The sequence below is a fragment of the Pinus tabuliformis genome, chromosome 6, assembly GCF_031772625.1.
Source record: "Pinus tabuliformis cultivar Carrire ecotype Pingquan chromosome 6, CPIR1, whole genome shotgun sequence".
Taxonomy (NCBI): Eukaryota; Viridiplantae; Streptophyta; class Pinopsida; order Pinales; family Pinaceae; genus Pinus; species Pinus tabuliformis.
The window spans coordinates 983,335,559-983,358,536 of NC_142292.1; the positions used below are offsets into that span (position 1 = coordinate 983,335,559).

The 22,978-nt window shown below is 38.0% G+C and overlaps 1 protein-coding gene across 1 annotated transcript; it reads right to left on the reverse strand.

The window, feature by feature from the left end:
• Nucleotides 1-247: 247 nt before the first annotated feature.
• On the reverse strand, nucleotides 248-22,543 carry LOC149262293 (autophagy-related protein 8C-like). Its single transcript, XM_089376713.1, has 7 exons — nucleotides 22,457-22,543; nucleotides 21,778-21,914; nucleotides 10,444-10,483; nucleotides 1,246-1,299; nucleotides 982-1,034; nucleotides 631-749; nucleotides 248-357 (listed from the first exon to the last, which is right to left on the reverse strand). The coding sequence occupies exons 1-7, from the start codon at nucleotides 22,541-22,543 to the stop codon at nucleotides 248-250; spliced, it is 600 nt and encodes a 199-aa protein (XP_089232839.1).
• Between the last annotated feature and the right edge of the window lie 435 nt (nucleotides 22,544-22,978).

The following is a 22,978-nucleotide window of genomic DNA, read 5'->3' on the forward strand; positions in this document are numbered from 1 at the left end:
GAGGAAAAGAAATAAAGAGATGATATTACCCACTAGATATTTCTTATAAATATATAAATAAGAAATGACAATGTTAACAATAATCCAAGTAGATTACATATTTTGGCAATATGCACACTAAATGCTTTTAAAGCATTTTATACATAGTAACTAGAATGTTAGTTCTAGTATCCATATACATACCAATGTTCCCTTTAAATTTCATTTGCATTATATTTAAATGGAGATAAATAAGAGTTTCTTAAGGCTATAAATAAGCCTCAATGTTATGGCCAAAAGTCTTTTCGCCACTATATGTAAAGTGAAGAAACCCATCTTCATCCTTGTGCTCCTTATATACAGTAGACATTAAAGCAGCTGCATAGAAATAAATACACGATAAGAAATTGATAAGCTATAACATAGATAAGGATTAGATGACAAAATTCACATTTTCTGCTTTTTTAAATGTTCTTTCTACGTAAAAAGAGAGATAGCAATGAAGTTTAACTTAGAACCAAGTATTGACATAGAGTAATAGTGGAAAAGTTGTAACTATGATAAAATGAAGTTTAACTTAGAACCAAGTAATGACATAGAGTAATAGTGGAAAAGTTGTAACTATGATAAAATTGATTCGATTGAACTTACCAGTTGGTGGAAGCACATTGTTCACAAAAATAAATATTGCTTTCTCTTCAGTGAGCTTTATTTTCTTACGTATGATATATACAAATTGTCCCACAGTAAAATCTGAGGGAACCATATATCTGAAAATCCAAAATTATAATAACATTAATTTTTAAAAACGTGATCATACTCTTCAGGCATCCACAAAATATGGACAAATTATCTCCTTATGAAAACAATAGTTGTTTGAGTACAACATTGTTACTTATAGTCATTCCATTGGCAAAGAAGCAAATTTTTTAAAGATGTATTCTAATAATTATCAAGTGAAAGAATCAAAGAACAATAAAGTATTTGATAAAAGAGTCTTACTTTTTCGGGTCAATATCTGGTATGTCACTTCTGTCTGCTTTTTCAACAATAATCTGCAATATTTTTTCATGGAGAATCAATAAGAGAGCACATTTTATAAAAATAAATGTTGAGAAAAGATTCACTCTTCATGAGAAGTTTTAATCAACAAAAAACAAAACTATTGAAATGAGATTTCGTTTTTGAAATAATATTATATAGCAAAATATTTAAAACATCTAACCATCCAAAAAATAACTTATTCTAGAATTGATTTGAGCTTACAGGTATCTTATTGGGGTACTTGTCATGCATTGCTTTAGCCTCCTCTTTTCTCCTCTCTAACAAAGATCCCACAAAAGTTATTCATTCTTTCTAAAACAAATATGAATAGAACCAGTGCAATTAAAAACAAAATACAAATACAAATTACAAAATTTAACGCATTTTATATCAAAACCAACTTATATTGACTAGAAAGTAACTAATTTTATTCAATATATTTAGCATGAGTAATTTTATTTATGTAACACTCCAAGGAAACTAGACATTAATCAATCTTCACAAAAGAGTTGAAATAGTAAAACTAATAAATACAAAATTAAACGTTTAATTTTAATTGCTATTGGTAAAGAAAGAATTCAAATAAATATTCTCATTTTCAACTAAAATATACACACAAATACACTAATATTAAATATTTACAATTGATGATTTCTTAAAAATAGGACTATAAGAAGAGAGAGATATACCTAAAAGTTGTATCTTGCTATTCTTCTCCATTATTAAATGTTCTTATTTGCCAATTAATTTCTTTTATTGACAAATTTCCCTGTCCAAATAATAAAAATAAATTATGGAAAAGAAAAAAAAAAAAATAATAAACCAGATTTAGAATATAGTCTAATAAACATCTTTCATTTAGAGAAAAACCCAAAAACATTTGCACATCACAATTAACCCTTGAAAGCTAATAAAAAGAACTGTTACCGCTCCAAATTCACAGCACAATTAACCCTTGAAAGCTAATAAAAAAAAGTGTTGCCGTTGAAACTAAAAAAGATCTGAAACCATGAAATATAATTCGTGCGAGGAATACCAACGTGAAATTAGTGTTACCAACGTGCAAAATGTTACTGCAGCTCGTCAACAAAAATGGTACCGCAGAAACTTAAAAAGTGTTAAACCATGAAATGTTAATGCAGAAATTTCGATGTGGAAGATATTACATACCTTCGCTCCTGTCGTTAAAGCCGCGGAGAGTCGCGGAGGCCGTAGTAGTTTAGTTGAGGAGAGCCGCGGAGAGTCGCTGAGGCTGTAGTAGTTTAGTTGAGGAGAGCCGCAGAGGCTGTAGTTTAGTTGAGGAGAGTTGTAATGTCCATAGGATTATAGAGACGGTTATGCTATACTTATATGAACAAAAGAAGTGATGGCTTCCAAGAAAATGAGGTGGTACCATCAATAGTTAATAACAATAACAATAATTTGGGTTGGGTTTGATTGGGTCTTATGTTTGGAGGTTTCCTTCTATTTTTGACTTAGGAGTTGTATGTGGGAGCCTTCATCTCAATCCTAGCTTATTTTTTACGGAAATTGTATTTATTCCACCCTATTTTATACTCTCACTCTATTTGAGACTCTCTCACTCTAGTTCTAGTCTACTAATTAATTAAGGAAAGTGCTTTTCTACTTGGCCTAGTTTTTGGTGAAGACTCCACATTTTGTGGAGCGGAGTGCGAAGTAAAGAATCGAGTGGAGTGCAAAGTGGACATCACAGTAGATATAACACGTGGTATATGGGCTTAGAGGCGAGTCGAAGACCCTCCTTTTTGTTAAAAGAATGTAATGTTGCAAATGATGAATGGTTTTTTACCATAGTAGCTTGTATTAGGGGAGTCCATAGTATATGGACCATGGTATTGCGATGATATATCCCTCGATGTAATAGTATATATATGAATGAATAATAAAGAAGAAGATAGTCTAGAAGAAACACATAATGTATTGAATGGTTGTATCTTTTGGAGTTGTGGTTTTAGACAAGAAGGAAAGGCTTTGCAGCTGAGTGCGCAGAGGCCTGAGTCCGTAGCTGAGTGTGTGGACTACTTGCAGCTGAATGTGCAAGCCAAGAACTATTGCAATACAAATTCTCTATTATAAGCAATAGTTATTGTGGTTGTAGTCCCACATTGGGATGAACCACGCTAAAATTTGTGTCTTCATGTGTTTATAGCGTAGCAATTTATTACAGTTGTATATTGTTTCAGTACAGTGAACTTATATGGATGTATATGATATGTTTTAAGTGATGAATGTAATGTGGCGAGGCAATGTATGAATGAGAAGTAACTTATGAATGTTAAGTATAAGAAAAGACATGAATACCACATCTTCACATCCCTCAAGACTGCAGAAACTTGGTTTTACATCCTCCCATAGCCACTTTGGGTGAGACTGCGATATGCTTGCAGGTCATTGCCGAAAGGGCCGATGATTAAGGGTTTTTTTCGTGTGCCGTATAGATTGAACCTGGGTTAGCCCAATCTAAAACAAAAAATGGTTATGTTGCTGAGACCAGGATCTGTTTGAGGGATATGTGGATGTGGCATCCGTCGAAGAAATAAATTCAAGGTTGGGTAGAATAGAAAGAACAATAATTTGCAAATCAAGAGAATAGAAGTCCTCATCTGTCATCTAAAATTTGGTTACAGAAGTATATTTTCAAAGATCAATAAGAAATTTTCTTCGGTTCATGTGGATCTGTACGAGTGGATATCAAGGTTAATTGAGAGAAAGGACTATTTTAAAGGAGATGAACCTAAGGAATGGACTCCCGAATTGATACATCGACTTAAGAGCACTGACAATAGGATTTCAAGAGATTTTGATTTCTGGATTAATAGCATCTTGGGAGGATTCATTTCTGAGTTCGCGGTAGACTCGACTGTGTCCTACAATGAAGTAGAATGATAATTTTTCAAAGAACCACGAGGTAAGTATTTGAGATCTCTGAAACTTTGGATTAAAATGATTTTGTGTGAAAAGGGAATTTTACGAATGCAATCAAATTATTAGATTACTTATGTTTGGGAGAAGATCTAAAGAACAAAGTGGAACAACGCAAAGTGGGAAAATATATAGAGTAGAAACTAGAAAAAGATCTCATGGTAAAGATCCGAAGACCTTCATAGAAATTGACTATATCCCTATGTTGAGTGAATCTGAAAGTGAAGAAAGCCTCCTTTAGAACCCCAAAGTAACTCCACAATATTCACCCTTCTGGCCTGGAATTTTGAGGAAGCCAAAATCGAGTAATAATCAGGGTGCTTTTGGTTTTCCCTATCACCCTACCCCCTCATATCCCTCCCCTTATGAATCCCCCTCCCCCTCCAAGAAGAAATATGGTTGCTGATATTAAGCTACATGTTTTTAAAGGAACTCGGTCGAAGGATCCGAAGCAATTCTGGATTTTATGTAAGGCAGTATTGACAACAAAGCAAATCCATGATGAAAATATAAAGAAGGTGTAGCTCATCACGACATTCCAAGATATAGAGTTGACATGGTACATGAAGTATACAAGCAATCATATAGAATCATTTGCAGAAATTAAAACAATGCTAGTAAAAGAATTTAAGAAGTCGAAGTCATATAGAATCATTTGCAGAAATTAGGTAAGCTTCGACAGAGCTCTGCAACAACATAAGGAATGGTTCATAGTTGCGTTGCTGCCACATATCATATTTTCTTTGATGCAACAAAAGATAGAAACTCAAGTCAAAGATCTAGAGCTGGAAATGAAATTAGAAGCTTTGCCTATAGGAGATTCCAATGTAGGTATTCAACAAATTCATAGTCAGTTGGAAAATTTGACTCTGCAGTTACAAGATATAAAGAAAATCAAAGAAGTAAGAGAGGAAGTGTGGTGTATGAAGTGCAAAAAAGAAGGCCACTCTAAAAAAAAATTTCCTCTCTTCATAAATTACATGGCTAGTGGAGCACTGAATCCCTTAAATGCAAGATCCAGCCTATGGTGTGAGATATGTAAGGCCAGAGGCCAACATTTCTCAGAATGTTGTTACCTATTACAAAAATATGTGTAGACTCAAAGAAACTTATATTGAAAATTTTGTAAATCAGTAGGACATGATGAGAACAACTGTCGAGTGTATGAACTAATCACGGAGCGCAGTGCTGATACTTATAGAATGTAAGCAGAAGAACATAGACATGAAGGCAGTGGACAACACGGTCAGAGAGCTTCGATGTAGGGAGTTACTTCGCTACAGTTTGGGATATGTCAAAGTTCGCAAAAGCCAGGATAGAAGAATAGATGTGTACTACAGTGTGGAATGCATTGAAGTTCACTAGAAAATAGAAAGATGACCGTTAAAAGGGAAAAATACACAGAAATTTTCATTTACGAGGATAGATTGGAAAAATCTAAGGATAGATATGCAATTAATGAGAAAATCTAAATGCACTATGGAAAAAATCCAATCTAATGATGGGGTTCTGATTTCAAAATTATTATAAATAGTTGCCTTCCACATAGATTAAGAACTTTGGTGAATTGAGAGCTCGAGTGTTGATAGTGTGAAGAAATTGCAGAGATTTTCACTGTGTATGTCATTTGAGTGTTACATCTCTGCAACATTGGCAGACTGTAGGAAATTGTTAGACGAAATTTTGTAAATTTGGACTTCACTGCAGGAAGAACTGCAACAGAAGCAACAAAAATTAGAGGAGATTCACGCATCTGCGAAGACCTTACCAATCTTGCAAAAGATCATGAAGATCAATGAGTCGAAGGCCCTCTAGAGGAAAATTGAGGAGTTAAGGAAATAAGAACAAATTTTGACAAAAAGGACTTAGTCTTGGCAAGATGAGGCCCTCCAACTATCACAAATAGTGGATGAGAAGCTTCAGGAGCTTCGACAAATGGAAACAATGTTAGTGCAAAAGGCTACATAACATGTGATAAAGGCACTATTGGAGGAAGCACGCAACGAGGACAAGCATGTGACATAAACTCTGCAATTGTTCAACCAGGCCTACAAAAACATCATAGAAAAATTAGAGGTAAAGTAGTTGAGTGACTCTGGATGAGTCACATGTGAGTGTTGAGGGTCTGTTGGGCATAACCAAAGTTGGCCTAGTTTTTGGTGAAGACTCTGCATTTTGTGGAGTGGAGTGCAAAGTAAAGAATGCAACGGAGCACAAAGTGGACCACGCAGTAGATAGACTGCATGGTATATGGGCTTGGGGGCAGGTCAAAGCCCCTCCCTTTTGTTAAAATAATGTAATGTTGTAAATGATGAATGGGTTTTACCATAGTAGCTTCTATTAGGGGAGTCCATAGTATATGGACCATGGTATTGCAATGATATATCTCTCAATGTAATAACATATATAGGGATGAATAATAAAGAAGGAGATAGTCTAGAAGAAACACATCATGTATTGAATGGTTGTATCTTTGTGAGTTGTAGTTTTGGGTAAGAAGACGAGGCTCTGTAACTGAGTGCGTGGACTGCCTACAGCTGAGTGCACAGGACAAGAACTGTTGTGGTACAAATTCTCTATTATAAGCAATAGTTCTTGTGGACATAGTCCCACATTGGGATGAACCACGGTAAAATTTGTGTCTTCATGTGTTTATTTTCTTATTATTTGTTATAGCGTATCTATTTATTACAATTGTATATTGTTTTAGTACAGTGAACTTTTATGGATGTATATGATATGTTTAAAGTGATGAATGTAATGTGGCAAAGTAATGTGTGAATGCGAAGTAACTTGTGAATGTTAAGTATAAGAAAACACATGAATACCACATCTCTACATCCCTCAAGGCTGCAGAAACCTGGTTCCCCCCGCGGAGGCTGTAGTTTAGTTGAGGAGAGTTGTAATGTACATAGGATTATAGAGACGGTTATGCTATACTTATATTATATGAACAAAATAAGAGATGGCTTCTAAGAAAATGAGGTGGTACCATCAATGGTTAATAACAATAATTTGGGTTGGGTTTGATTACGTCCACCCATAAAAGAAACATTCCACTACCACAAATTTTCAAGAGTTTTTAAAATAATGATTTTTTCTTTTTTAAGTTTACTATTAATATGTATTTACTGGTGTGGGGTAATTTTACCCAATTTTCATAGTGACGTATGTTCTAATTCCTATCAAAAATTATGTTTCCTTTTGATCCTTTGGGTATGAAAAGTGTTATTATTAATTCAATTTCTTGAACAGATAATGGAGTTATGAATAGGGGTGTTGGATGAAGAGCTTCTTCAAGCTCATGTATCTTTTTGTTTCAATATTAAATTTTCAACTTATTTCTCTATTACACAATGAGCAAGACCATCCCCTATAGTCTAATGTATTTTTAGGAGTTCAAAAGGTATGACTCCTAAAAAACCTATTCCATTCTTCATTTGACTCACTACATTGTAGTTTTTTTACATCTTTGCAAATTGCAACTTCTTAGTAGAATTGTCGCAATGGGTGTCCTACATGGTTAAAGAATAATCTTAAAATACAATAGGATCTTTAGCATCGAGTTCTTCAAAAAAAAAAGTGGGCTTTGCCCATTTATGTGAGTACCCATTATTGAGCTTCGACCATATATGTGAGTACCCATTATGTAACTACAGTACTATCTACTTCCATATCGGTGGGTCCTTTTGCATTCTTTGACTCCTTTTTACTTGAAATTTTACTTTTATATGAAGAAACTACATGTAATTTTTGAAGAGAAACATGAGGGGGTGCCTCTCCTTCATCATGATTGTCTCCATGATGTTGGTAATTATTATTTCCTATTATAGAATTGTTTCTTTTCTCCTATGTGTAGAATAATAACTTCGACCAGTCTATGGTTTCGTAGTCGAATGAGAGTTTGCAGACACTTTCCATCTTTGCTTCACTTTTCCTTCAGTATTAGTACTTTCTTTTATCATAAGTTGGGGTAGGTGTCTTATAAAATTGGTTGTCTCAAATTTCTTGTAAAATCCATCCTTGTAAACAAATTGGCACGTCTTATGGATTCCAACTGATTAGAAAGGATACCATCAAGGTTGAATCCTTGGAAGGATTCAACTTCAATTAAATTAAAATATTCCAATAAGTTAGAAAATTCTATAAAATGGGTAGAATTTCTTACTATAATAGCTCCTATAGTTAAGGGAAGTGTAATAAATTACCTTTTTTCTCTTATCAAATAAAATCATCCAAGGGTTGTACTATTTGCATACTTCAGCAACAAAGTATCTGTTAAGAACAAAATTAGGGAGTAATAAGGGCTTTTAGATAAATGGGAAGTATGGCCACCTTTGTGCTTAGCATGTGATAAGCGTGCCAATTTTAGAGTCATGTACTCCTAGATGAACACCTTTTGACATTTTTTTTAGGAAACAATTTTTGATATGATAGGTGTGATCCGGGTTTAAACAGGAACACAGAAAATTACAGACATAACCATAAATATAGAGATGCAGAAAAAATAATACTTCATTTCATTAATGTAAAATATTGAAACATGCTTACAAACAAAAGTGGAAATAAACTAGCTCAGGCAATGGTAGCTTATCTCTGAGAAGAGATGTGGAGGCTACATGCCTCTATACTACATTACAATGAGGCTCAAGGGCCTTTTTATTATTGAACAATAAGAGAAAACCCTAAACAACCAAAACCCTAATCCAAGGATATGTAACACCAAGAGTTTATGGGCCTCATTGGGGTTAGTTGAACAACCAACTTCCCGAGGTCATGACTTGGTCATATTATCTCCATTTGACGTGCATGATACCCCGTTGGAAAGATCTCTCTAAGGACTACAACTAATAATTTTTTCATCAAAAAATCGTTGGCAGTAGAATTGCAAAAGAAAATGTCGTTTAGGGCCTCAAAACGACTCTACAAATTTAGGACCCGAAAACTACTAAACATAGTAAAATGTGCTACAATTATGGAAACTAAAAAACTAAAAGAAACAATGGTGGGGGTCCAAGTGGAATTGGTGGGTGGCCACCAATATCCACCTGGATAATTCCTCCCCACTTAGGAAGCAATGGTCCCCATTGCATTGAGTTCCTCCATGAGATGAGGAAACTTCTGTTGAAATTGGTCCCTAGTGAACCACTTGCCCTGGTGAAGGATTTGGTCTGCTTTGACAACTTGATACAGTCAGATCTTCTGCTTGCAAGTGTGATTGATCTGCTTGTCCATGATCCGATCAGTTGCATCTTGTTTCATGCAATCTGGATTTGACTCTGTTGGTGTGAGTTGTTCTGCAATGTCAGATGTGTCTGGTAATGGTGGAAAGTATGGCCGAAGGCAATCCATATTGAACATTGGGTGTAGGCCAAGGAATGGGGGAATGTTGAGCTCAAATGCATTGTCTCCCACAGCATTAGTAATGGTGTAAGGACCATATCGGAGTGGTATGAGTTTCTGATAGGCTCCGGTAAGGCATTCCTTTTGCAAATACAACCAGACTTTGTCGCCCACTTGAAACTTGTGCAGCACCTGATGTTGGCCATGTCACTGCTTGTACTTGGCATTTGATTTCTCCATAATATCGTGGACCTACTAGTGGATATGTTGGATGTGCTCAATGAAGTTGTTTGTGTTATCGATTTCGAATTGGACATGAGTCGAATCTGCCTGAGTAGCTAGAATTGGCATGGGCACATGAATGGGACATAGTGCCTGGAATACCAAGCCCACCTGAAAAGGGGTGTGGCAAGTCAAGTTGTGGAGAGCCTAGTTATAGTTGTGATGAACATAGGGGAGGCTCTCATCCCATGTGCATGGATTATTTGAGTTGTACATGCGCAGAATGTGTACGATCATCCTGTTGACGACCTCTGTCTAACCATTAGTTTGGGGATGGAAAGTTGTGGACTTAGTGAGTTTGGTGTCCAACATCGACGAGGGATTGGACCAAAATGTATTGAGGAAATTGTTCTCCCAATCTAAGATGATAGATAGTGGGATTCCAAAGTGTACCCACACTCATTCAAAGAAGAGTTTAGCAGTGGCTTCTATTGTGATATTCTTCTTGCAGGCTGCCATAATGACCATCTTCGAGAGTCTTTTGAAAACCACAAAAACAGAGTCGTTTCCATGCTTAGTAGAAGGAAGGCCAGACATGTAATCCATGGAGATGGATTCCCAAGGTCGACTAGGGGTGGGCAGCGGAGTATAGAGGCCTTGCTTCTTGATGGTTGGTTTGGAAATGATGCAAGTAATGCAGGATCTGATGTAATTCCCGACATCCTTTCGAAGATTCGGCTAATATAAATACTTCTGCAGTACTACCACTATTTTCTTGACCCCAAAATTCCCAGCATCTTGACTGTAGTGTGCTTCCCAAATCATCTTGGCATGCTCACCTAAAGGAACATAAAGGTGACCCAGGTAGCACAACAAGGCATCCTAGAGGTGAAAATCTGGAACATGTTGAACTTCCAAGGGCGTCTGGTATGTGTGGATGAATTTTGGATTGCTTTTGTAGAGAAGTGGCCAATCAGAAGTCTCATTCCCACAAGAGTTGAGCACGGTGTTTAACACCATGATCGGTGGTTGACTGAGGCAACCTACAACATTATTGGTGCTAACTTCTTATACTTGATATTCAAATGGAATTGTTACAGGTATGTAGACCACTTCTGATGGCAATCATTCTACAACTTCCCTTGCATTTGTATGAACTGCAGGGGCCGATGGTCTATGTGGATATTGTTTCCTTCCCAAAAATGTAATGCTTCCATTGTCGGCATGCCTACACAATGGAATACATCTCTTTTTCATAAGCGGGATACTCCAGGACTATGTCTGAAAGTGTCTCACTATGTTGGGTCCCTATAATACTAGTGATTACCCCATTACTATTGTAGTTATACCCCTTATTTATATTGTTGTGCCCCTATTACCCCCTGGTTGTTATTTCTGTGCCCCATAGAATCCCTCTATTGTTATTTTTGTGGCTTTATATTATTATTGTTAGGTCGGCTGGATTATATTGTGACTCCTTAGACTCCTATATATAGAAAGGAGGTTTTGTCATTTGTATCATCCAAGAATTGTTCATTTATGTAATGTAAAGGAGGTTTCCCCCTCGAAGAGGCTGAATTCTAAGGCGTTGATCTATCTTTTCTATCTTTTCTTGAGCTGGTTTCATAACATTTGGTATCAGAGCTTTGTATTCTAGGGTTTCGCTGCTCCAAACAGGTCATCGTGGCATTTTCGCTATAACTTTTTTCTGTGACGTTTCAGAAGTCACAAAAAAAACCCATTTGAGGAGAAATCCCGCTAAACCTTGGGCCCAAATTTCAGAGCTTTTCGCGCAATATTTGGGGAGATATGATCTGAGGAAGTTGGTCTTTTTGCAGACTCCTGAATTACATTCAAAACAGGTGACCTGGGGAAAAGCATCATAACTTTCTCTCTGGGGATCGGATTGAAATTTCGTAAGAAGGTACAGAAAGAGGATGGACTGTAGTTTCTTGTATATGTGTTTCAGATCCAAAGGTTGAAACAGTGACTCGTGGCACGTCGTACAAGTTAGCTCTACTGAACTAGTCTAAAAGCAAGTCACTGTGAGAGATTTCACATAACTCTTCATTGGAGAATCCAATTTGGGTCAGACTTGTGGCATTGGAAAGAGAACGCAGAAGGCTACTACAAATCTCAATTTTAGAACTAGATGATTCAAAATTACAGAGATACATCAGAGGCAATATCTAGCTCCTACAAAGTGAAAAAAGGTGTGTAGATTTTCTTAAATTTTTGCTTAAGCTTGGTTTGAAAATTTATTTTGAAGGAATTCAAAGGGCATAGTAGAGCATTATTATCAGTAACTGATGCCCCGAGGAAAGAAAATGCAAACACCTAGTAAGGAACCTGAAAGCTCTAGCATGACTCATGAAGAAGAGGAAGAAATGCAACATGATATATCAAAATTACAAGACCAAGTGCAACAACTGTCCCTTGCACAAAAAGGAACATAATCTAAGATGGATGATTTAAAAAAAGATGTAGAAGCTAAGATGGATGGTTTAAAGAAAGGTGTAGAAGCTAAGATGGACTGTTTAGAGAAAGGCGTAGAAGCTAAGATGATTGACGTGGAAGCTAAGATGGATGATTTGAAGATAGATTTGAAGACAGACATGGACGAATTGAAGATAAATATGAATAAGTTGCTACAAGAAATGGTCCCTAAGGGTGAAAGGGTACTAAAGGAAACTCATGATAAGAACAAAAGAAATGTTAATCATGATTCCATAGACGCTAATGTTGGATCGAAGACTCACCATATTCCAAAAATCGATATGAGGAAGTTTGATGGCAAGGATCCTGCCACATGGATATTACAGATGGAGCAATTCTTCGATCTCAATAATGTGCAAAACACACAAAAGGTACGTATGGCAACTTTATATTTGGAACCAAATCAGTTTGTATGGTATCAATGGCTTTGTTCTCGTAAACCATTTATCACTTGGGCAATTTTTACGGAAGAATTGATAGCACATTATGAGGATACAAAAAGCAACACTTTTTTTAGCCAATTGATAAGTCTCAAACAAAAGGGTTCAATAATGGAGCACATTGAGGAGTTCCAAAAATTGAACATAAGGGTAAAAGATATTCCAGAGGAGCATAGGATTGATGTGTTCATAGGGTCTTTAAAGGATAATATCCAACATGATGTTCGCCTTTGGGAACCTGATTCATTAGAGAAGGCATTCAGGTTAGCAAGAAAAATGGAAAGCAAAATTATGGCAACCAGGAAGCATACCACTCACAACTATAAAGACGGAAGTGTTGTTGCCCCTAGTCTTCCACAACCTATAAGGTTGACACCACAACAATTGGAAGAAAAAAGAGCAAAAGGGCTTTGTTACAGTTGTGATAGCAAATACACTAAAGGTCATAAGTGTGCTGAGAAGAAATTATTCTACATAGATTGTGAAGAGGAAGAAGAAAAGGAGCAAGAAAGGTCAAAAGAAGAGGATATACTCCAGGAACAAAGCCTAGATGAAGAACAAATAAATCCGACCATATCTTGTAATGCATTGGCGGGAATTACCACTCCTCAAACCATCAAGATAGAAGGACAAATCAAGAAGAAAAAGGTAATAGTGTTGATTGATTCAGGAAGCACCCACAATTTTATTCATTGTAGGGTAGCAAAAGAATTGAATTGCTTCCTATATCCAGCACCAGAGTGTCAAGTGATGATTGCAAATGGAGGAACAATAAATTGCTCTGGAAGGTGCCATAATATCAAGCTATCCATGGGAGAATATGTATTGACTAGCCCAATGCTTTCCATTCCAATGGGAGGTGCTGATGTTGTACTAGGAGTCCAATGGCTACAATCCTTGGGTACAATAGCTTTTAATTTTCAAGAACTTTTCATCAAATTTTCTACGAAAGGAAAGGAAGTTGAATTAAGGGGTATTGCAGGGAAACCAGGAAAGATAATCAGCTCTAATGGTATGACAAAGCTTCTAAAAAAGGAGCAAAGAGGTGTAATTGCACAATTATGTTCGCTAGATGTTTCCACATCGGAATCATCTATTTCTCCAGATCTCCAAAAAGTCCTGGACAATCATTCCAAGGTATTTGAGACTCCCAAAGGTCTCCCACCTATGCGTGATCATGATCATGCTATTCATCTGATTCCAGGAAGTGTTCCTCCAAACATCAGGCCGTACAGATATCCCTATGTCCAAAAAAGTGAAATTGAACGTATGGTTGCAGAAATGCTAGAGGCTGGTATAATTCAACCAAGTCAAAGTTCTTTCTCTGCTCCAGTAGTATTGGTGCACAAGAAGGATGGATCATGGCGCATGTGTCCGGATTATAGGGAGCTCAACAAGCTCACTATTAAAGATAAGTTCCCCATTCCTGTCATTGATGAATTACTGGATGAATTGCATGGATCAATTTACTTCACCAAGTTGGATCTTCGTTCAGGATATCATCAAATCAGAATGAAGATTGAAGACATTCCGAAAACGGCATTTAGAACTCATGAGGGTCATTATGAATTTTTGGTCATGCCTTTTGGCCTTACCAATGCACCTTCAACATTTCAAGGTTTGATGAATTCAATTTTCAAACCATTCCTTAGAAAATTTGTGTTAGTATTTTTTGATGATATACTAATCTACAGCAAGTCTTGGAAGGATCATGTTGAACATGTTGACAGGGTGCTACAACTATTGGAGGAGAAACAATTATATGCAAAAAGATCCAAATGTTTCTTTGGAGTCCAGGAGGTGGAATATTTGGGTCATATTGTATCTCATGAAGGAGTTAAGGTAGACCCTAGCAAAATTAAAGCCATTAAGGAATGGAAAATCCCCACATCCATAAAGCATCTGCGAGGATTTCTTGGGTTGACAGGGTATTATCGCAAGTTTGTTAAGAATTATGGGAGAATAGCAGCACCTCTAACAACATTATTGAAGAAAGATGCATTTTCATGGACTCCGGAAGCAACAAAGGCCTTTGAAAATCTTAAAGAGGCAATGTGCCAAGCACCGGTCTTAGCTACACCGGACTTCACAAAAACCTTTATTGTGGAATGTGATGCTTCAGGAAATGGAATTGGTGTTGTTCTAATGCAAGATGAAAGACCCATTGCTTTTGAAAGTCGTCCAATCAAGGGAAAGTTTTTAAGAAAAGCTATTTATGAGAAGGAAATGTTGGCAATACTCCATGCACTTAAGAAATGGCGACCCTACCTAATGGGAAGACACTTCAAGGTAAAAACGGATCATGATAGCCTTAAATACTTTTTAGAACAAAGATTATCCTCTGAAGAGCAACAAAAGTGGGTCACAAAGATGTTGGGTTATGACTTTGAAATCATCTACAAAAAAGGGAAGCAAAATGTGGTGGCAGATGCACTCTCAAGAAAGGATGAGGATGTGGAAGCATTGTTGTGCGCCATTTCTATTATCCAACCAGATTGGATAAACGAAGCAAGGGAGGAATGGAAGAATGATGAAGAAGTGTGGGCACTTATTCGAAAGCTACAACAAGATTCCAGTACGTCTGATACATTTAGCTGGAAAAATGATTCATTATGGTACAAAGATCGCTTATACCTCTGTAAGAATTCCCAGCTAAAACAAAAGATTCTTATGGAATTGCACACTTCTCCCTTAGGAGGGCACTCAGGATTTTTAAAAACTTACCACAGGGTTAAGAAGGAATTTTTTTGGGATGGCCTTAAATCAGATATTCAAAAGTTTGTGGCGGAATGTTTGGTTTGCCAACAAAATAAAGTTGAAACAATTAAGACACCGGGTCTATTACAACCTTTATCCATTCCAAGCCAACGTTGGGAGGAGGTTTCAATGGATTTTATCACAGGTTTACCCAAGTCTGAGGGAAAGAGTGTCATCATGGTGGTAGTTGACAGACTTACCAAGTATGCACACTTTTGTGCATTATCACATCCATTTAAAGCCAGTACAGTTTCTACTGCATTTATGGAAACAATTCAAAAGCTACATGGAAACCCAAAGATTATTGTAAGTGACAGAGATCCCATTTTCACTGAAAATTTTTGGACAGAATTATTTTCTTGTCTTGGTACTCAGTTAGCTCATAGCTCATCTTATCATCCTCAATCTGATGGGCAAACTGAGATAGTAAACAAATGTTTGGAAGGATATCTTCGTTGCTTTGTATCTGATAAACAGACACAATGGGTCAAATGGTTGCCTCTGGCTGAATGGTGGTATAACACTTCCTTCCATACAGCAATAAAAATGACCCCATTTATGGCACTTTATGGGTATCAACCACCATCCATCACATCATATTTAAGAGAAAATTCTAAGGTTCAGGCAGTGGAACATCACATCGAACATCAACAACAAGTCCTCCAACTCTTAAAGGATAACCTCGTGTTGGCACAAAATAGAATGAAACAACAGGCAGATCAACATCGCAGTGAAAGAAGTTTTGATGTAGGTGATTGGGTATTCCTACGGCTACAACCATATAAGCAAATGTCCCTAAAGCAAGCTAAGAAGGATAATAAATTATCACCAAAGTATTATGGTCCGTACAAGGTGTTGCAAAAGATTGGTACTATGGCATACAAATTGGAGCTTCCTGCAGCTTCTCGATTGCACCCAGTTTTCCATGTTTCATGTTTAAAGAAGGTTATAGGCGACAAGCTCCCAGTTCAAACAATATTGCCAGAACTTGACGAGGAAGGAAAAATTATATTGAACCGGAAGCAGTCATAGAAACAAGAACTCGACAGCTATGAAATCGATCAATTTCAGAGTATCTTATCAAGTGGAAGAACTTATCCGCTGAAGATTCCACATGGGAGGATGAGAATTTTATGCAAAAGTATCCAGAACTACTCAAGCATTGAGGACAACACTTTTTTGAAGGAGAGGGGCATGTTGGGTCCCTATAATACTAGTGATTACCCCATTACTATTGTAGTTATACCCCTTATTTATATTGTTGTGCCCCTATTACCCCCATGTTGTTATTTCTGTGCCCCATAGAATCCCTCTATTGTTATTTTTGTGGCTTTATATTATTATTGTTAGGTCGGCTGGATTATATTGTGACTCCTTAGACTCCTATATATAGAAAGGAGGTTTTGTCATTTGTATCATCCAAGAATTGTTCATTTATGTAATGTAAAGGAGGTTGCCCCCTCGAAGAGGCTGAATTCTAAGGCGTTGATCTATCTTTTCTATCTTTTCTTGAGTTGGTTTCATAACACACTATGATATGCCACTAGATTCCCATGTTGAGTAAGGACTGCCCCAATAGCATAGTCAGAGGCATCTGCCCCGATCTCAAAAGGTTGTTGCAAGTCTGGTAATGCGAGCATTGGTGCCAAGTAGAGGTGATGTTTCAACTCTGCGAATGCCTTCTGTTGAGATTCAGACAAAAATAATTTTTCTTTCGCTACTTCCTTGGTGACTTGACTCAAGGGCCAAGTGATATGAGAGAATCCCAACAGGAACCTGCGGTAGAAATTGGTAAGACCCAGAAAGATGCAGAGCTCTGTCAAAGTGGTTGGAGATGGCCAATCCCGAATGACATGGATCTTGGCTAGATCCACATGCACCCCCCCGTTCATCAATAATGTATCCCAGATACTAAACTTGGGTCATGCCAAAAGTGCATTTCTCCAAATTGGCACATAGGTTGTGTTGTCGTAGTGTTTGGAGAACCTGTCGGATGTGGTGGAGGTGCTCTTCCCAACTCTGGCAGAAGATTGGGATGTCATCCAAGTATACCACTACAAATGATTTGCTGAATGGCCACAAGATGTCATCCATCAGCCTCATGAAGGTTTCAGGAGCATTCGTCAACCTGAAAGGCATAACCAACCATTTGAAAAGGCCCTCCTTGGCTTTGAAGGCAGTCTTCCACACATCTAAGGGTTCGATTGGTACCTTGTGAAATCCTGACTTCAAGTCAATCTTGCTGAAATATTTTACCCCCTTCAGTTGGTCTAAAAGGTCATCAATTTGTGGGATCGGTTACCTATTCCGGACAATGATCTTTTTCAGTGCTCGATAGTCAATATAGAGTCTCCAAGTCCCATCCTTCTTCTATACTGACATGATCAGGCTCCCACAGGGTGATGAACTCAGTCAGATGTGACATTTCTACAGCAACTCCTGAATCTGCCTCTTGATTGCGTCGTTCTCCAAAATGGAGCACTGGTAGATTGGTCGGTTGGGTAAAAATGCACATGGGGTTAGATCAATGGAGTGCTTGACCTGACAGTGCAGAGGCACCCCTGCAGGGTAGGTGAAGATGTCCTCACACTCCTCCACAACCTTGTCCATCTATTTTTGTCATGCGGAGGGGCCCTGTCTAGAGGTCGTGGCCACTGTCTTCATCTTTCCCTGAGGGCGTATCATTAGGAAAACAAATTTCCTAGTTTTGGAAATGAGCTTACTGCATTGTTTTATAGTAACCAAAGAGATGGCAATAGGTGGTTCTACCTCTAGTATCCTATACAACTTATTTCCCAAAGTAACAATAACAGCACGAGGCCTTGACTCATACATAGCATGTCGCATCCACAAGTATGGTTGGCCTAATAATACATCACAAACATCAAGGGGAGAAACATCACATAATACCTCATCCATCAAGGGCTTGATATTGTATGGATGGTGACACTGCTAGTTCACACGAAGATCCAGTCCTTGGTGAACCCACCCGCTGGTGTACGGTTTGGGATGTGTTGTGGTCAATAAGCTTAGTCGCTTCACAACTGTTACAAAACATTTTGTCATTGTCCCTATACTCCCCATTCCTTGATCTGGAGGACTTCTACTATGAACCGTACATGCTTTCCCTTCATGAAGAAACCCCCATTGTGTCCCTCTTCATGAGCAGATCAATTCCCTTTTGCACCATTTCCCTTGAAACTTCTGTTTTTCCCAGTTTACAATATCGACGCTAATGGCCCTTGTCTTCCCCATGCCAATGTGTAGAGATTAGCACTGTCCATAGTGCCAACTGAAGTGACTAATCTGTGCTCCAGTCACGTCAGTCTTGTTATGGAAAGTTTTTAAATTAAGAGTCGAAGCTTCCAGCTCTTAAAGCTTCATAACAGAAGTCTAGTAAATGGTTTGGCTGGATGGGGTCGAGGATGTCAGTTTGGGATCCTTTCCCCTATAATGATGGAACTACCTCAAGGGATAATACCTTCTCCCATGAAAAGAGCATCCATCTCCCATCCATTCATCTTATATAAACCTCCCTTCTTCCCAAGCACAAGCTAGTGTTAATGTTGGTGTGCTAGTGCTATTTTGGTTTGGAGTAAACAACAAGTTATTCATAGTTGTAGCTATCTTGTTGTGTGAGGGAGAATTGTGATTTGGTTTGGAGTGAAGCCTAAAGGGAAGGGACTTAAAACTATTGTTGGTTGAGGCCATCATGGAATGCTAGCAGAAGTGTGTGGGAACCTAGTCTTGTCAAAGGAGAACCACAACATCAAGAAAATGGTTGCAATCTCTTCTTGATATCAATACATACGCAACTATCAATTAATTTCCTACATGATTTGTCATATTACATGTTCATGGCTTAATGTTTCTTGACTTGCTAAGTAGGTTGAATTGCAATTTATCTATTATCATGGTTGTTTTTTGCTGTTGTTTACTTATTTCAGGTGTTTGAAGAAGGAAGCGAGAGATAGCTGGAGTGAGCAAGCAAAGACATCATCAAACAGGATAAGCGTACTAAGAGGTAGGCCCTCTTAATTGGTTATAACATAAGGAAATATTCCATAAAATGTATCGATATGGCTAGACCCATTATTGGGCTACAGGAATTTGTTTGTGTCTGTAGTTATAATGTTACTTCACCACGAATTGGCGACCATACTCGGGAACCGATCCTTTTGCTTGCCTTGGATTTCATGATTTCATGTGAACTTTTCTTGTTCCTCTTTTTCCCTTTGGTTCTGTTTCTTTTCTCCTACTTACTGGCCTAAGTTTGAAATTCATAGTATCATATCTGGTCTTTGTTTCAAAAAACATTATTATTTTTCTTGGCTCCTTCGATCAGTGCGCTTAATCCACTGACATTCGCGCCAATCAACACAATTTGCTAAGAAACAGTCGCGCTGACCAGCCTTTGGCACTTGTTGTTAGTTAGGCAGTTTTGCTGATGACTGTAAGTGAAGATTAGGGCTTGTCCCCAATCTTGGCCAGTGTGTTCTGCTCTTATGATTTTGACCCCGTAAGCCTTTTAGACCATTTTCTCCCTGACTAGAAAGTTATTTTTCATTTGGTTTTGTTTTCTTGTCAGCTTATCATCTTTCTTCTTGATTACTTGATTCGTTGGGTGGTCAGTGACACTAGAACATCTAGATTTTCATCCATTTAGCTATTTGTGAACTTAGTGTGTCAGGTTGTAGGTGTACTTACTCCTTGCATTTTGTTTGCAGTCCTTTTACAACATTGACCTCCATTACACAAGTTCAAAAAGTTTTCGTTTGATTGTCTAAACGTTTCTTTTCTAGCATGGATTACATTTCTTGTCTTGTTGTTGGTAAAGTCAGTGCTTTATTAGTCTAAATGAGCCTTTCCTTTCATGTTTTCATTTGCTTGAAGAGCTTATTATCTCGAAAAAAATTTCATTGAAGAGTTGTATGCAAAAAGTTTATTTCATTGTTTCATGAAAAAGTATGAAATTCTAGTTTGTTGCATCATTGTTCTACGATAGCTTGCATCACTAAAAGACTAGAATTGCATTGGTGTTTGAAAAAGGAAAAGAACTGTTTTTTCTTTCGAAAGGATTGTTAGATATGTGCTTGTCAGGAAATTAGGAATTGGAATGCATTTTTTATTAGTTTATTTTTCGAAAAAGTAAGGTAGTGAAAGATCATTTCGCTTTCAGTTGCTTGGTTGTTTGCATTTGATTGAGTAGTTTCTACCCTCTTTAGTGTAGGCATTTCATCGAATTGAAAGGGTCTTGTCTCATTTAGTCACATTTAAGTTTTTTCGAGTCACATCACTAAGACTTGAGAACTAAAAAATAACTCAAGATAAACTTTAAAATGAATTCAATTAACCTAAGGTGCATTTGACACTTAACGATCATATCTAGAAGGTCTAGGCTAGAGACGTGTTTCGGCGTCTTTAAACCTAGCAGTTGTCATTAGCTTCAGCATTAGACAGTGCTAGTACGGATTTTTTCTCCCCATACTGTCGAGTATATAACGGGAGACCCCTCTATGCTACAATAATTTACCCTTAGGAAGCCGAGTCGGCCGCCTTGCAAACATGATACACCAAACACAGCATTCGGGGAGATTGCCTGCTCGTAATTCTCGGTTCACCGGGAGGTATTCTACAGTTCACAGTTGCCTGGTAATCCTATTTACCTAGATCATCCAAAGTAGTAATTTGATATTTTTGTCTCATTAAACTTAAAAGATCATTCGAGCACTTGTCCTTTCAAGCTTGTTTCCAATCGAAAGCGATAGAGTCATCTTTGTTTCTTTCTCAACTCTTAAAAAATGAAAGAGCAACAATCTTTTATGTGTCTTAATAATTGATTTCCCATGATTTGAAAACACCCTATTAGTATTTTCTGAGACCAAATCGTGAGTTTCCCTTAAAAAACATTTTAAAGCCTTGAAGTTAATTTTTTTGTAGATTAAGACAAGGTCATCATGGCTGAACCATCTGGTTCACCCAGTTCCTCTTCCTCTCCTCCGTCTGAAAGATTATCTGAGGAGCCATTTCCTGAGTTATCAGAATCATTGGAGAAGGTATTGAACTCGGAATTGTTCTGGGCATTCAACCTTTGTCATCGTCTCCTCTGCCTACTTTCGATATTGGGTCATCTGCTAATCTTGGCCTGGAATCAATGGACAATCCTGTTCAAACTTCTGAGAACTCACCGACCACTGATGATCAACTTGGACTGGTTATCTATCCTTTGTATCCTCTGTTTGACCCTATTTTGATATCCCCGCAGTGTCCTTATAGTCCGTACGACTATCAGGGTGTTCCTTTGGAACTATCCCCTCATACTTCTTCGGCCATTTATTGTTGTTTGTTTCCAGATATGGAACCTGAATGCGATGCTCTCATCACCTCTCCGGAAGAGTTCAAAGTTTCTACTCCACACACTATCGAAGATGAAGAGTTTCCTTTTCCTCCTGAGGGCTTCCCCTATACAGGGGGTATTCCCGCCAGTTTTCCACCCAACTATGTGTCTTTGGCACAGTTGGTTTCAGGTACACCTAGTGCCTCATCACTTTACCATAACCCTGTTTGGGCATTAGGTGCCATGCCTACTTCAAGTTTTTTCATTGCAAACATGACTTCCAAATAGGATGTTACCTCAGTCCTAGTGCTACCCAACATTCCGAATACCCTTATATCGTCAATCCCAGTTACCTGTCAGGCATAACCAACAGTTTTGAAAAATGTATATGTCAATTCTTCCATCCCTCTATTTAGTGGCCAAGCTGTGCCACCGCCTAGGGGTAAAAACCTAAATGTTTCTATGGTGTCAGGTGCCACCAATGTGAGTGGCTCACAAGCTCACATGTTGGGTATGAACCAACCTTCTTCTGGTGTTATTCATAACCCTGCTGATCCTACTGGATCACGTAATGTCTAGTACCAACAGGTTCAGAATCCCATTGGTCCTTCTAGATCAAGCAATTTTAAGTACCAACAGGTTCAGAATCCTGTTGGTCCATCTGGATCAAGCAATGTTCAGTATCAGTAGCCCTATGGGGCTCAGGTCCAATACCAAACTCCTTATGTTCCACATGGTTCTCAAGGAATGGTTAATCAACATTACACCCTTTAGTCTGGGCAGTACATTTAGCCTGGCTATGGCTAGATTCATTTAAAAAATTTCCCGGGAATTGTTCAAGTACCCTTGGAATAGCAAGGACAACCTCTACAACAACAAGGGAAACTTTTGTTACCGCAAGGGTAACCTTTGTTGCAACAAGGGCTATCCGTGCAATCGCAAGGAAAAATGATCCTGCAACAAAATCAACTACAACGACCATAAGGTCAATCCTTGCAATAGTTGCAGAAAATCATGCAGTAGTAGATGCAATATGCTCCACACAACTCCCAGCCCATGTCCTCGCTGGCCCAACCTATGCAGCCTCAGGGACAAATTTTGCAACCGCAAGGTCAACCCTTGACACAACAAAACCAACCAGGGAAGCAGGTACCCTTGTATACATATTAGTAGGGTCAACCCTTGCAAGGGTAGGGTCAAGGTCAAGTCTTGCAGCAGTAGGCCCAAAATCCTAATTTCCTAGGTCAGCAGGTCCAAAATCCTTCTCGCTAAGGGCATCAGGTACACAACCTTAATTCCCTAGGTCACCAAGTTCAAAATGATTTTTGTCAAGGGTAGCAGGTACAGAATCCCTATGTCCAAAGGCAACAAGTCTATCAACCTTCTGCCCAAGGACATCAGGTCCAAAATCCTCTTG